Consider the following 16,869-nt stretch of genomic DNA (forward strand, 5'->3'; position numbering starts at 1 on the left):
TAACCCCGCCGCATTTTGCGCCTGTCCAGAGTCAGGAGCCTCTGGCTTTTATTAGTCTTGTATTATTTTAATTTTAGTTTCTTGTGTACAATTTTGAAATTAGTATGGCGTTCATTATCACTGAACTAGTATATATTTGTCTAGGGGCCAACTGAAGGACGCCTCCGGGTGCGGGAATTTCTTGCTACATTGAAGACCTGTTGGTGACCTTCTGCTGTTGTTGTTTTTTTCTATGGTGGGGTAATTGTCTCTTTGACACATTCCCAATTTCCATTCTCAATTTTACTCTAGTCATCATAAATACAAAACTATTTATTCATAATTGTATACTATAATTACAAACTATAACATCTTTTAAGTAACATAGATATCAAGAACTATAAGAGGACACGTGACTGTAAAAGAGAATAAGGAAGTGCATTTTTTTTACTAATGTTATATCAATGTAGCAATTGCAGGTATTTTACCAACAGAGCTACCTGATTTTAGATGCATCTCTACATGTGCTGAATAGGGGTTGTAAGTACCAAATACAGGCCAGAGTGGTTCGCTAAAGTCAAGATTTCTGAAACTATACAGAATCTTCTGGCTGAGGTTGTCAATTATAGACCACTGACGATTGTCAACATCCACCAAGAACCCGTATGTCATCGTCATCACAGTACCAGCAGTGTCCGAAGATAACGGAGAATGTAACAAAAGGGTTCTCTTGTGGCGGAATTTGTGACAAAGTTGTTTATGCTCGTTACATCTTTCTGCTGAAAACGACCATGCATATGACTGTGCACCAACGTAAAAGCTGGCGTGGATGCTGTCCCAACGACCGAGACCAACTTCAAATATCAATGCATTTCTAACCAGATTGACATGTATTCGGAAAGAAATCATTGCTTCATAATAGTATCGACCCGTGTCCCTAAAAGGTCGTGTTCCAATTACTCCACAATATTTACGTAGCTTCTTTGCATCACTTTCATCTAAAAGTTTCCCCTTTTCTGTCCTTCCAGTATCCTGAGAAGGGTCATCCCACGGGAAAGCCTTCCCTGCTGTAACGATAAACAATAATTTTATCACGATATCCATACCTATCTAAATATAAATTGTATGTGGAGACGAGATCAGAAAAATTTTCTATGTGTTTGCCGCTCCTCAATCTCGGAGTCCTCAATAGCAAACAAATAATTTATTGAACAAACTTTTTGTTTTATAAACAATGGTGAACATTTTGACGTAGAAAAAAATCTCTTTCACTTAAAATAACCAAGGATTGCAAGTTTTAACTGTACTATAAATAACGATGTGTTAAACAAAATGGATTTTTTTTAATTCTTGAGTAAATGATCATGTACATAATATACCTTGGTTCTAAGGAATTTATTTAATCTGTAAACAAATGAATTCTAAAATATCTCTAAATTTTGACTACATTTTCTCTGCATTTTGACAGCATTTGCCTCAAACAATGTTGCCATCACATGCATTGACCATCATCCTTTATTAGTAAATTTGATCCACATCGACTTTTTGTAACATTTTTTTTTCGAAGAGTGTAACTAATGTTTTTCAGAAGGAAATGCATCTTGAAATTAGATTAATGCCGGAACAAATGGCTTAAAATGGTAAATATATGACCTTCGAAGCTGTATATCAAACATTTACAGTACATTTGTTTCTGTTTTGAGTATTGTTTTGTGTTGTAAGATTGTTCAATTCTTGTCCTGACTTGATTAAGACTTTAAGAATACATGTACATATGTTTATTGAAAATTAAGAAAATAAATCTACAAAATAAGACATATTGTCAAGTGCCTCAGAAAAAAACCCTCTTGAGTTAAAATCCCTTCTTAACAACGCCGTACCAGAATGGATAGAAACGAAAGTCTATGAAACCAATATACGAAATGCTTAGGAGTATTTTTACCAATTATAACTGAAGGTTTTTTACCAATTATAACTGAAGGTTTTTTACCAATTATAACTGAAGGTTTTCAATTCATTGCAATTAGTCGTTTTCTTGTTATACTCACTTAGAGACACTAGATAAGATAGATACTAAACGAAATAAGAAACAACTCTAATCAAGTCTAGCTTTAAAACATTTACTCAGGTTGAAAATGCAAATATTTTAATATAAAGAAGCAGAAAATAGATGAAATATATGATTTTGTCATTTGATTAGGGACTTTCCGTTTTGAAATTTCATCGGAGTTCAGTATTTTTGTGATTTTACTTTTTATACATGCATCACATCGACGGTACATACGTTTACCTTTAAACTTTTTAACATGGCGGGTTGTATTCTTTTTCAGTGTTGTGATGTCAGATTTCAGCATTCGTCCATTACCACTAACTTCTCGTTCGGAATGAGCTGTACTGGAATCGAACAGGAATCCAGGACCTGTACAAAAATGAAAATGAATTATAATGAGTTCAACGATAGCAGATATGATGTCTATATAAAATGTGTCAAGCAAGTAAAACGTTAACAGATTTCATGTCTATATACGTGTAGTATAATCCTAACTATGTTTGCATTCTTTATTAATTAGAATAATTGGAGAGAAAAAAAGGTAATTTTTGTAGCAGATTACTTTTTTAGGTGTAATTGTGTATATATGTAAGTGTACGTCCAATCTGTGTTAATAGTTATCAAATGTACCATGCTTATAATTTAATACGCCAGACGCGCGTTTCGTCTACATAAGACTAATCAGTGAGGCTCAGATCAAAATAGTTATAAAGCAAAGTAAGTACATAGTTGAAGAGCATTGGGGATCCAAAATTCCAAAAAGTTGTGCCAAATACGGCTACGGTAATCTAATACAGGGATAAGTAAAATCCTTAGTATTTCGTAAAGGTTATACTCATGTGACCCGTAATTGCAATTTTAAACTTATCTGGTCCCTGTTCTGTGTAAAAAGAGGCATGCGTAGATGCATTTCAATTAACAGCTTATATTCGATACACTGTGTAAAAATACATTTGTATATGAAATGTTATCATTTTCTTGCACATGTCATAGAGTGGATCTTTTATAAATTGTTAATATTATATTGTGTTGTATATCAAATGTTTTAAAGAGGTGAGACTCTTATAAATTATTTGTTTGTTTGATTGTTTGTTGTTTGTCTTTTATAATTAATTTTGTTGAATTCGTTTTGTTCCTAGCGATATAATTAATAGGCTTCTGGTTCTGACGATTCCTGGTGACGTTTACATACAAAGTCTGTCTATCAATTTTAAACCAGGAAAGTGCATTAAGAGCTGCAAAATACTTTCTATATCTGAGAGTATACGAGAGGTTTGTTATGATTGAACACTTACACAGTATATCCCCGAATCTTTTATCAATTTCTCCTGAAAATAGAATAATTATTTATTGATAAAGATTTTTTTTCAAAAGGTAAAATAAATAAATTTATATACAGTAATTGCAGAAAATGAACGTGTCAATGATATTTCAGATCAATACAGAAGTATAGGCTACTGATGTGGTTATATCGTGGAAGGTCTACATCAAATATACCAGGCTTATTAGTTGATACGCCGGACGAACGTTTCGTTGACATAAAAATAATCAGTGACTATGAAAACAGTCGGATGATTAAACCATATTTGATATCTAATAACTTTGGAAACCAAACAGTTGGAAAAAGTTGTGCTAACTACTGCTTGTCCAATATATGCGTGGTTATAGAAAACCTTAAAAAATGAACATTTTAATGATATTCCCAGTCAGCGCACAAGTGCTTTCAACTTGGCTGGTGATACCTTCATGGACGAAACGTCAACCAGCAGTGGCATCAACCCAGTGGTTATAAAAACTCATTGAAGATCATGCCAGTCCCATAATTTGGTACGCTAGAAGAACGCAAAGTCGATTGCGGTAGAATTTTTAAAAACAGTGAGAGGTTATAATCGAATTTGAAACTGAGAGCATTTCAAACAAAACCAAACATTCCGAAAGAACGGCTACAAATACAATCACCTTTAGTGTTAACTACTGTGCTGGTGAAACGTCCATTAGCAGTGGCATTGACCTAATGGTCATAAAGGAAGCAGTCCTTTAATTTGGACACTTTTAGTTGACATAAAACTCAGTGTACACAAATCAAAACAGTTGGAAATTAAACAAAAAGACCCTGCGATTGTAAAAAAAAATCATACGAATATTATATTTGGTTTACTAGTATCAAATCCTTCATACAATATTACCTGGAGACTTGGACAGGAATGGAAATCCTTCTTCTCTGACGAGTCTTCCAAGGACTCTGACGTAAGCAATATGTGCTCCAGTCATGCTTGCCGTATAATAAACCCTATAGCATCCTTCTAAGGTTTTGGAATCTTCTACTGTCGCCGGGTGCATTCTTCCCTTTGGATCTTTAATATCTACCAACACACAATCGAAGCTATCTTTTTGTGGTGTTCCTTTACTGTCATAGAGAAAAACTTTCAAGACTTCGGCCTCGTTCTCAACTGGAACATCCATAGCCTCAACCAATGTCTTCGGAGGAAAAATGGCGGTAGATCTTATCTTTCCCATATCAATGATGTATTGTTTAAAATCAGCTCCCATTTTGTCTTTATCAAAAGCTATAAAGGAGTTTTCTAATGGACAGGCGTCAATATGGTTGTCTCTTAAAAAGACCAACCGATTACGTAGCGTGTCAGTTAGGATGACAAACTCAGCAGGCATACTGTGAGTCATAATATGACTTGTAAACTCCTTAGCAGATAACATCAGTGACAGGTTATATTTCAAGCCTTCTCTTTGTGACTGCAATACTCCTCTCTTTTTCTTACATTTTTCTTTTAATGTGTCTTTAAGTTCTCTTCTGCGCACTTCAAGCATGTGAACCCCTTCATCTATCTCGTGGTCTATTTCTTTGGTAATGTCGGTCTGTTTCTTATCTAAATTACGCATCTCGTCTTCCGTTTCAATCATCACTGTCTTGTTTAGAGTTATTTTATCTTCTACTTGTTTGACCAAATTACTTACTTGCTCTTTGTGGTCTTCATATGCATCTCCAAGTCGCCTTACCATATGTCCTCGGTCAGACTGGTGTTCTAAGACAGTGCACATTTTGCAAACGGGTTTGTTGCACGTCTTGGATACACAAAAGTAAACTAATGGTTGACCGTCGTGACCTTGGCGATCACAAGTTTCATTTCGTAGGAACGGTTCAATACCAGAGTTTTGAATTTGATCCAGTAAAACAATGTTATGATTTCTAGACATAAAGTTTCGGAGATGAGCTTTACGGCATTCATGACACATAAAAGAGTAACAGTCCTTACAAAAGAAAGCAGCTACGCCTGAATCAGGACAATCTCTGCATGCAACTCGCTGTCCTTTCTTTTTGAGATGGACAAAATCACGAAGGCTGCGTCTGGTATTATCTTTCGGAAAGTTAGCTACACTGTCTCCAGGGATGTGATGCTGAGATTTACAGGTTGGACATGCAACTGTCCAATCGCGTGTAATATCACCTAGGCAACGCTGACAGTATGTATGAAGACAAGGCAACACTCTTGGTATATGGGTTTTCTCATCATACTCCCTTTTACAATTTTCACATATCAAAAAATCATCTTTTAAGTCGTCTATTCTGATCGCTGAGGCAGGACCCCCTGCGGATTTTGGATCTTCTTGGTCCTTAAAATGGTAAATTAGATTTCAAAATTAAATTGCTAATTATTATGACATTATTTGCTAGTTTGTTTTATGAAACCTGAACCCTATATTTATTGGATATGAACTGTAAACGTTTGCTGGTATTTCTCTTTTAAAATGAGATATAAAAAATTCAAATCTTTTTGAAAAGATAAATGTGTTTAAAATTATATTAATTTATAAAACATTCGTATTTATTTGATGAGGGAAGGAATGTGAATTTTGCAATGATTGAAACTAATAATTATTGGTAATGTATTTCACAAATATCATATTGAGCTAATAAATCAAATACATATTTTTGTCACTAGTTAAAGAAAGTACCCGACCGCAGCACTATTATTTTTAGATTATAACTATTAACTATGTTTACAGGTTATTTAAAAATAATGTTACGGAAAAAATTACTCTCACCTTCACACCGGCTCCCTTTCTTTGTAACATGATCGCAATCTCGTCTGCAACCTCGAGTTTTCCAAAGCTTTTGCCTACCATCCCTTTTCGTGGACTCATGCTTCCAATCATGTCGCTTGGTATACCTGAATCATTGTAAAAACCCCCATCTCCATATTTGGTCGACATATCTGGATAACCTTTATCCAAAACTATAGCAGGTTCTTTGGGAACATCAAAATCATCTTTTGCGTTTGTATCATATCCATCTTTTAGCGGAGGATCAGCACGGGTTGACATGAGCGGCCCTTTTGAGTTATAATTTTCTCTCCTACTAATCAATTCCTTCTCTTTTGCCATTCGTTCTTGTCGGGCTTTTTTAATGCTTTCTTTAATAATGTCGCCTTCCTTTGTGTACTGTCCAGGGGGTTTTGTTCTCTCCCATTCCTCTTGGTTCCGGTAGCTTACCTTCTCGCGGAAAGATATTGGTTCACGAGGTTTTACATACGATGGTCCTGTCTTTATGTCTTTGTAGAACGGAATATCTTTCTTGTAGTCTATTTGCTTCTTGTCAAGATAAGTTGCCTGTAACATAAATAAAATAGTATATTTCTATATACTTAAAAAAACAATAATAGAAAAGAAAGGATGTCGGGTATTCATTCATTACAAAACACAAGTATACGCACAGCAAACAAGACAGCAAAAGAACGTCGCTTATAAATATTGCTGTTATTTATCGAATGTCACAGTGAGGCTTTCAACATACATTAACGAGATATATATATGTGTATAAATATTTGGAGACATTTTGTAGACATCTTATTCTTCATTTTAATGTCAATAGAGGACCCATTTTGTGTAATCACTGCTACAGCTTTCAAACTAGAGCATTTTAACTGCATAAACTGCTTGTTTGTTCACGGTTACATGTGTAAACAGATTTGGAGAAATTTGTGTCTGTGATGGGGGACTGTATTTAAAAAAAATATAAATTGGTGAATATATGCAATGTCCTTTTCCTAGAGCTAGTAGCACTCAAATACATTCTTTGAATAAAAAAATATCACAAGTAGAATTTTCTATCGCTTTTTAAATTACAAACTATATAAGTATTGCAACCACGGCCATTTGAGTCTTTGATCACTTTTAAGCAAGGATGCGTAATGCCAAATAACAAAAACAGTTTTGAATTCGTTTGATCGATGTTTAATGTGCGGAAACTAGATGAAAAGTATGTTTAACTTCTTCAGCATAATAAATCTGTCTAAATCCCGCACAGATACCTACCTCACTTCCAGTATGTTGATATACATTGTCTTGAGGATAACCATCCTCCAATCGTTCATTTGTATGGTTCAAGTTTTTTTCTAAGATAACAGCCGGTTCCTTAGGAACATTAAATACATCTTTAGCAGTATGTGCCTGTGGATTAATTATCATTTAACTAATAACTAGGGTCACATATCCATACAGAGCCATAAAATGCCGGGCACCTATTCTAATTACATGATAGTTCCAAAGACTATCCCTTATGAAACTGAATTGTTTGCCGCAAACTTGCAGCAGACTTGCTGCAAGCTTGCGGCAAACAAAAAGTTTGCAGGAACACAGAAAAAATTTGTTTGCAGATATTTGCCGCTAGCTGCAAACTTCCGACAAACATTGCTGCAAGCTTGTGGCAAGTTTTCAGAAACATCAATGTTTGCCGTAAGATTGCCAGAAAGTTTAAAATAATAAAGAATGTTTGCCGCAAGATTGCAGAAAACTTTTACCATTCAATATGTTTGCCGCAAGATTGCAGAAAACTTTGACTATTCTATATGTTTGCCAGAGCATTGCAGGAATTACACAATATTGACTGGGCATGCCTAGTTGGCACTTCCTGGATGCTAACAATTTGAAATTGTGGCTAGGTCATGTTGGTTGTGTTTGGAAATGCATTTCACATTTAAGAGATCAAGAAGGCATTTTGGTTCAATAATATGGGATAATCAGTATGTAGTTGTGTTAGAACAAATGATTCATAGAACTGCATGTTTTAATAAAATAATTAATGTTATCATCATACATAATTAAGTAAGCAACTATATATACATGTATGTGTGATTGAAAAACTTACGTTAAGCTATTAAAAGTTTGAATTGGTTACTGATATACTGCACCATCTTGATCATGTCTAGTACAATTGAATTAAATTCTGTAATGCAATTATACCTTGCTTTATACTCAATACATCTTGAGATTTTACCTTTTTCAGTTTTTAATACAGGTATATTATGTCATTTGAGAATGACTCCTGCCCTTTTTTCAAAACTCAAATGCATCTCTGTATTTCCTCACATCTCATGAGTTTGCAAATATTCGTTCAATGACTGTTTGTATAAAGACAGGAATTGACTTTTAAAAATGTTGCTGTGTAATTTGAAAGAGATAAAATGAATGTGTCTACACACATGACATTGGTATATATGTGTAGTTCCTGCAAGTTTGCAACAAACAATTGCCGCAAGCTTGCAGCAAACAATTGCCGCAAGCTAGCGGCATGTCTAATTTGCATAATTATGTTTGCCACAAGCTTGCCGCAAACTTCATTTGCATGGTGAAATGGTTGCGGCAAGTTTGCAGCAAACGTTTGCTGCAAGCTTGCGGCAATGTTTGCCGCAGGGCTTATTTTTCGGTAAGGGTAAAACTTAAATTAACCAGCTAGTGTTTTACATTATATGGACGTCTATAGCACAACTGGTGTGAACACATGGGTGCCCTTAAATTACCATTTCATATCGAGCAACAGATTTTAACACATTATACAAAGTCGAACAATATGTTATAAGTGATAGATGTGTATACTGGGTCGCTGACTCGCAAAATTTACGCAAAAGTCCGGACTTAATTCCGTTTATGAGTGAATCTCCAAAGTTTACACATGAATAACATCTAGAAAAAAATGTGTTAAATCTAAAATGAATTGGGAAAAATAAACAGATTAAAAAAACTAGCTGGTATAGGTAATTTTTGTGATCTTTTATTTTTCATGAAAAGTTTTAATCCATTAACTGCATTTGAATAAAAGGGTGGGGAATATATATATATATATATAAACGAGTCTAAATTGAAAACTACGTTCAAACCTATGACTGCGTTGGATAAAAACCGCAATTTTTATACGTGTGCATGTCAAACAAATTTCGTTGTAGAAGGGTCTAAAAACAGCACAAACAACATTTTCCAAAAGACCAAAAGAGTGAAAAAGTATATTTAAACAAAACGCATTTGACTAACAGGTCGAACAACTGATGTTCTTTAACCCTGCTGACTGCCATTGGCGATTGCCAAATAAAATTGATCACAGGTTGTAACAAAATGGATCTTATTATAAATTTAATACGTCACAGAAAGAAAAAAAATTGTTAACTTGTGGACAGGATGTTGTGCCACAAACATTCGGTGTCAATATTTCTTTTGTACACCATATCCGGATTTCGACAATAAATGTCTCTTCAGTGATGTTAGGGATCGAAACGGTATTTGGAAGGCCATATAAAAAGCACCCTCATTTTTAGAGAAAGAACCCTCATTTTTAGATTAACTCTTGAATTTTAAGAGTCAATATATAGGATGAACGGATCATATAAACCGGAGGGAAAATATGATACATGCCCAAACAAAAAATATAAACGAGTCTAAATTGAAAACTACGTTCAAACCTATGACTGCGTTGGATAAAAACCGCAATTTTTATACGTGTGCATGTCAAACAAATTTCGTTGTAGAAGGGTCTAAAAACAGCACAAACAACATTTTCCAAAAGACCAAAAGAGTGAAAAAGTATATTTAAACAAAACGCATTTGACTAACAGGTCGAACAACTGATGTTCTTTAACCCTGCTGACTGCCATTGGCGATTGCCAAATAAAATTGATCACAGGTTGTAACAAAATGGATCTTATTATAAATTTAATACGTCACAGAAAGAAAAAAAAAATGTTAACTTGTGGACAGGATGTTGTGCCACAAACATTCGGTGTCAATATTTCTTTAGTACACCATATCCGGATTTCGACAATAAATGTCTCTTCAGTGATGTTAGGGATCGAAACGGTATTTGGAAGGCCATATAAAAAGCACCCTCATTTTTAGAGAAAGTACCCTCATTTTTAGATTAACTCTTGAATTTTAAGAGTCAATATATAGGATGAACGGATCATATAAACCGGAGGGAAAATATGATACATGCCCAAACAAAAAATATAAACGAGTCTAAATTGAAAACTACGTTCAAACCTATGACTGCGTTGGATAAAAACCGCAATTTTTATACGTGTGCATGTCAAACAAATTTCGTTGTAGAAGGGTCTAAAAACAGCACAAACAACATTTTCCAAAAGACCAAAAGAGTGAAAAAGTATATTTAAACAAAACGCATTTGACTAACAGGTCGAACAACTGATGTTCTTTAACCCTGCTGACTGCCATTGGCGATTGCCAAATAAAATTGTTCACAGGTTGTAACAAAATGGATCTTATTATAAATTTAATACGTCACAGAAAGAAAAAAAAATGTTAACTTGTGGACAGGATGTTGTGCCACAAACATTCGGTGTCAATATTTCTTTAGTACACCATATCCGGATTTCGACAATAAATGTCTCTTCAGTGATGTTAGGGATCGAAACGGTATTTGGAAGGCCATATAAAAAGCACCCTCATTTTTAGAGAAAGTACCCTCATTTTTAGATTAACTCTTGAATTTTAAGAGTCAATATATAGGATGAACGGATCATATAAACCGGAGGGAAAATATGATACATGCCCAAACAAAAAATATAAACGAGTCTAAATTGAAAACTACGTTCAAACCTATGACTGCGTTGGATAAAAACCGCAATTTTTATACGTGTGCATGTCAAACAAATTTCGTTGTAGAAGGGTCTAAAAACAGCACAAACAACATTTTCCAAAAGACCAAAAGAGTGAAAAAGTATATTTAAACAAAACTCATTTGACTAACAGGTCGAACAACTGATGTTCTTTAACCCTGCTGACTGCCATTGGCGATTGCCAAATAAAATTGATCACAGGTTGTAACAAAATGGATCTTATTATAAATTTAATACGTCACAGAAAAAAAAAAATTGTTAACTTGTGGACAGGATGTTGTGCCACAAACATTCTGTGTCAATATTTCTTTAGTACACCATATGCGGATTTCGACAATAAATGTCTCTTCAGTGATGTTAGGGATCGAAACGGTATTTGGAAGGCCATATAAAAAGCACCCTCATTTTTAGAGAAAGTACCCTCATTTTTAGATTAACTCTTGAATTTTAAGAGTCAATATATAGGATGAACGGATCATATAAACCGGAGTGAAAATATGATACATGCCCAAACAAAAAATATAAACGAGTCTAAATTGAAAACTACGTTCAAACCTATGACTGCGTTGGATAAAAACCGCATTTTTTATACGTGTGCATGTCAAACAAATTTCGTTGTAGAAGGGTCTAAAAACAGCACAAACAACATTTTCCAAAAGACCAAAAGAGTGAAAAAGTATATTTAAACAAAACGCATTTGACTAACAGGTCGAACAACTGATGTTCTTTAACCCTGCTGACTGCCATTGGCGATTGCCAAATAAAATTGATCACAGGTTGTAACAAAATGGATCTTATTATAAATTTAATACGTCACAGAAAAAAAAAATTTGTTAACTTGTGGACAGGATGTTGTGCCACAAACATTCGGTGTCAATATTTCTTTAGTACACCATATGCGGATTTCGACAATAAATGTCTCTTCAGTGATGTTAGGGATCGAAACGGTATTTGGAAGGCCATATAAAAAGCACCCTCATTTTTAGAGAAAGTACCCTCATTTTTAGATTAACTCTTGAATTTTAAGAGTCAATATATAGGATGAACGGATCATATAAACCGGAGGGAAAATATGATACATGCCCAAACAAAAAATATAAACGAGTCTAAATTGAAAACTACGTTCAAACCTATGACTGCGTTGGATAAAAACCGCAATTTTTATACGTGTGCATGTCAAACAAATTTCGTTGTAGAAGGGTCTAAAAACAGCACAAACAACATTTTCCAAAAGACCAAAAGAGTGAAAAAGTATATTTAAACAAAACGCATTTGACTAACAGGTCGAACAACTGATGTTCTTTAACCCTGCTGACTGCCATTGGCGATTGCCAAATAAAATTGATCACAGGTTGTAACAAAATGGATCTTATTATAAATTTAATACGTCACAGAAAGAAAAAAAAATGTTAACTTGTGGACAGGATGTTGTGCCACAAACATTCGGTGTCAATATTTCTTTAGTACACCATATCCGGATTTCGACAATAAATGTCTCTTCAGTGATGTTAGGGATCGAAACGGTATTTGGAAGGCCATATAAAAAGCACCCTCATTTTTAGAGAAAGTACCCTCATTTTTAGATTAACTCTTGAATTTTAAGAGTCAATATATAGGATGAACGGATCATATAAACCGGAGGGAAAATATGATACATGCCCAAACAAAAAATATAAACGAGTCTAAATTGAAAACTACGTTCAAACCTATGACTGCGTTGGATAAAAACCGCAATTTTTATACGTGTGCATGTCAAACAAATTTCGTTGTAGAAGGGTCTAAAAACAGCACAAACAACATTTTCCAAAAGACCAAAAGAGTGAAAAAGTATATTTAAACAAAACGCATTTGACTAACAGGTCGAACAACTGGTGTTCTTTAACCCTGCTGACTGCCATTGGCGATTGCCAAATAAAATTGATCACAGGTTGTAACAAAATGGATCTTATTATAAATTTAATACGTCACAGAAAAAAAAAAATTGTTAACTTGTGGACAGGATGTTGTACCACAAACATTCTGTGTCAATATTTCTTTAGTACACCATATGCGGATTTCGACAATAAATGTCTCTTCAGTGATGTTAGGGATCGAAACGGTATTTGGAAGGCCATATAAAAAGCACCCTCATTTTTAGAGAAAGTACCCTCATTTTTAGATTAACTCTTGAATTTTAAGAGTCAATATATAGGATGAACGGATCATATAAACCGGAGGGAAAATATGATACATGCCCAAACAAAAAATATAAACGAGTCTAAATTGAAAACTACGTTCAAACCTATGACTGCGTTGGATAAAAACCGCAATTTTTATACGTGTGCATGTCAAACAAATTTCGTTGTAGAAGGGTCTAAAAACAGCACAGACAACATTTTCCAAAAGACCAAAAGAGTGAAAAAGTATATTTAAACAAAACGCATTTGACTAACAGGTCGAACAACTGATGTTCTTTAACCCTGCTGACTGCCATTGGCGATTGCCAAATAAAATTGATCACAGAATGTAACAAAATGGATCTTATTATAAATTTAATACGTCACAGAAAAAAAAAATGTTAACTTGTGGACAGGATGTTGTGCCACAAACATTCGGTGTCAATATTTCTTTAGTACACCATATCCGGATTTCGACAATAAATGTCTCTTCAGTGATGTTAGGGATCGAAACGGTATTTGGAAGGCCATATAAAAAGCACCCTCATTATATATATATATACCTAAGTACGTCTGAGTCAGTGACAACCCTACAACAGATGTATCCATCGGATCGCCATCAATGATGGTGATACATGGCTGTGTACATAATGTATATACAACTCGTCTAAACATCAACCCAACAATGGTAGATCTATAAATTTGCTTTCGAAGAACCAAAAATTTGCGAAAGCAAATTTATAGATCTAACATTGTTGGGTTGATGTTTAGACGAGTTGTATATATATATATAGAATCAAATACATATGATGCTGCTCTTTCATATGTCTCAGATAGAATTAATGTTACGCTTTCAGACATACGTTCAATTTAAAATAAAATGTTATAAAAAAATGATAGATTGATCTTTTAATAAATCATGTATTAGACTGTTGGTTTTCCCGTTTGAATGGTTTTACACTAGAAATTGTGTGGCCCTTTATAGCTTGTTGTTCGGTGTGAGCCAAGGCTCCGTGTTGAAGGCCGTACATTGACCTATAATGGTTTACTTTTTTTTTTAAATTGTTATTTGGATGGAGAGTTGTCTCACTGGCACTCACACCACATCTTCCTATATCTATTTATAAAACCAGTTCTATACTTACATTTATTGTTTTGGGAAATGGTTTGGTATACGGTCCCGGTATGGCAGCAACATCTCTGTCATATCGCCCTCTGTAGGCGTAACTTGTCTGAAAGTTAAATAAAAAAAACAATAAAATTGAGAATGGAAATGGGGAATGTGTCAAAGAGACAACAACCCGACCAAATAAAAAAACAAAAGCAGAAGGTCACCAACAGGTCTTATACTAATGTACAGTTTGGTACACAGGCCAGATATAATGACAGAAACATAACTAACATGCCGTCCTCTGTGGCAGTATTTTTGCATTATATAATTCACTTACCGTTTTAGATAGTCAATTATACATGAGGATAATTGTAGTGTCTGACAAATACAGATGTCTTTCTATTCATTACATTAAACCATAGTATTTCAAATTCAGACAAAATGTAAGTGTCAAACACTATTTGTTGTTCTTTGATAATCATGAGAGACCTGGAATTTGACAACTCTTTATCAATATCGCATATTTACATTTGCTATCATACATTGAGCAGATAATGGCAGATTGTAATTGGGGAGAAAATTCAAATATTTAAAAATCCAATTTTATCTTTCAATCGAAATGTTCATTGTGAATCAGAGAATGATAGTTCACATTGAATTTGATAACTGGATTAAGATCAAAGTTTTCTCTAAGTTAGCATACAACACAAGTATATTAATTGAAAGTGTTCCTTGGTGGATGCTTCTGTAAGAGTGTCAATACATGATACCTCTATTAAAACAGAATGATATCACAATATTTCTATGTTGAGCTTACAGTAAAAATGGTGACATTTAAAATGTACAATGTTAGAATTATACTATTTCCTTGGATACAAGACTGTTATAAAAGCAGATTAGTGTCGAATGATTGACCAGTTATCGTTCTATATGTCACAGAGAAAGTATTTTAACTTTCTTCATCTGTTATTCTGTAAACATATAATTTTCACCCCTTTTTTCTCTAATCTTCAAAAAATAAGTCTATTCTTTAAAAGTGATTTTTTACGCATTATTCTCTATTTTTCCCCCCAGTTTTCTTTAATCTTTAAAAAAAAAAGTAAAAAACATTTTTTTTTTAAAATGAATGAGAACGGTAATTTCCAAACAACAGCAAGACTTTCATTTGTTTCTCAACAATGACGTGTTGATGTGTACTGTTCTGCATGATTTAAGTGCTAGTTCCTTGAAGTAACAAGTCCAAGTTTTCATCAGTTATTTCCAGTGATTTTGACTACATATAAGAAGATGTGGTGTAATTGCCAATGAGACAACTCTTCAAAGAGACCAAATGACACACAAATTAACAACTATAGGTCACTGTACGGCATTCAACAATGAGCAAAAGCCAACCGCATAGTCAGCTATAAACAGGGTCGGATTCAGGTTTTTTGAAAGAGGGGGCGTTGTTTGTAAAGATAGGCGAGCGGAGCGAGGCGAAATTTTTTTTTGCCCCCTTTTTAGGACTAAAAACATAAAATAAGTGAAATTTGCACTTTTTAAACGGTTCCTGGCGTGGGGCATGCATATTTTGTAGTTGCTGGTAAGATGTAAGGGTTGGACATTTTAGATGCTGTATCTCCCTATTAATTTCTATCATAAAATAATAGTATGGATCCAAGAGCTATGTACTGATACATTTAATGTGTGATTTGTCAATAAAACATAGGTTTGGAAAATTCTCGCTCGTTTGTTGGAAGTTAAATTAGAAGAACCTCACAGAGTTCTTGTTGTTAACAAGATATACGCTGGGCTATTCGATTGAATTTGAAATACGACGGACACGAGTTAAAAAAGACAAACAATCAATTTTTATCCAAATGTTTGGTTGATATGTTTCACCCAACAACATTGAGGGAGGTAAACGGTTCAAAATCAATCAAAGGCTAAGAATGAGTCTGAAGTGACAACGAATTTATGAATGCCGGCCGACAAATGAAGACATACTGTTACAGGCCACACCCAGCAGGCAGATTGCAGTCTGGTCTTGAAATAAAGTATTCCATATATATCAGTCTGTTATCACGAAACCAAAAAAAGGTTTTCCAAGTTTGTTTTCACTTTTATCATATTTTAACAATGATAATTTTGATCATTTTCTTTAAATTTTAAGAAGGGAAAATTCGGTGAACAGTTAATTTTTAGCGTTTTCTTTTATAAATCATTCAATATTCATTATATTTTTCGACCACGTATTTCTCTAATCTTTATTTTTTTTACCCGCTATTCTCTAATCTTCATTTTTAAGCAAGGGTATTATTCTCTAATCATTTAACCCCATCCAAACCCTCATAACTTGCATGTCGAGCATATTCTGCTGATCGAACTAAATACCGTAACTTAGCTAAAAAGTTCCTTGTAACTGAATAACTCGAAGACTGCATCTATCCTTTGATTTTGTCGAGATTGGCCACGCTTCATATGTTTTACATATATATCACAAACGAATATATGCATTATTGCTACAGAGACTGCATTTGATACCAGGATTACCCATATTTTTTTTTTATTGTCGAACAAGACGAACCGTATACGGCGAGATTCGTGTAGCCTCATAAAGTTTAAAATTTGTGATTCTTCTTGTTTCAATATTTCCAAAAATGTTTTCCAATC

The 16,869-nt window shown here is 34.1% G+C and overlaps 1 protein-coding gene across 1 annotated transcript; it reads right to left on the bottom strand.

The window, feature by feature from the left end:
* Positions 1–362: 362 nt before the first annotated feature.
* On the bottom strand, positions 363–16,558 carry LOC134711112 (uncharacterized). Its single transcript, XM_063571557.1, has 8 exons — positions 16,544–16,558; positions 14,252–14,338; positions 7,361–7,495; positions 6,092–6,655; positions 4,216–5,659; positions 3,325–3,357; positions 2,270–2,398; positions 363–1,046 (listed from the first exon to the last, which is right to left on the bottom strand). Exons 1-8 carry the CDS (start codon positions 16,556–16,558, stop codon positions 436–438), a joined length of 3,018 nt encoding a protein of 1,005 aa, XP_063427627.1. The 3' UTR covers positions 363–435.
* Between the last annotated feature and the right edge of the window lie 311 nt (positions 16,559–16,869).

This window comes from Mytilus trossulus, chromosome 3 (genome assembly GCF_036588685.1).
Source record: "Mytilus trossulus isolate FHL-02 chromosome 3, PNRI_Mtr1.1.1.hap1, whole genome shotgun sequence".
NCBI lineage: Eukaryota > Metazoa > Mollusca > Bivalvia > Mytilida > Mytilidae > Mytilus > Mytilus trossulus.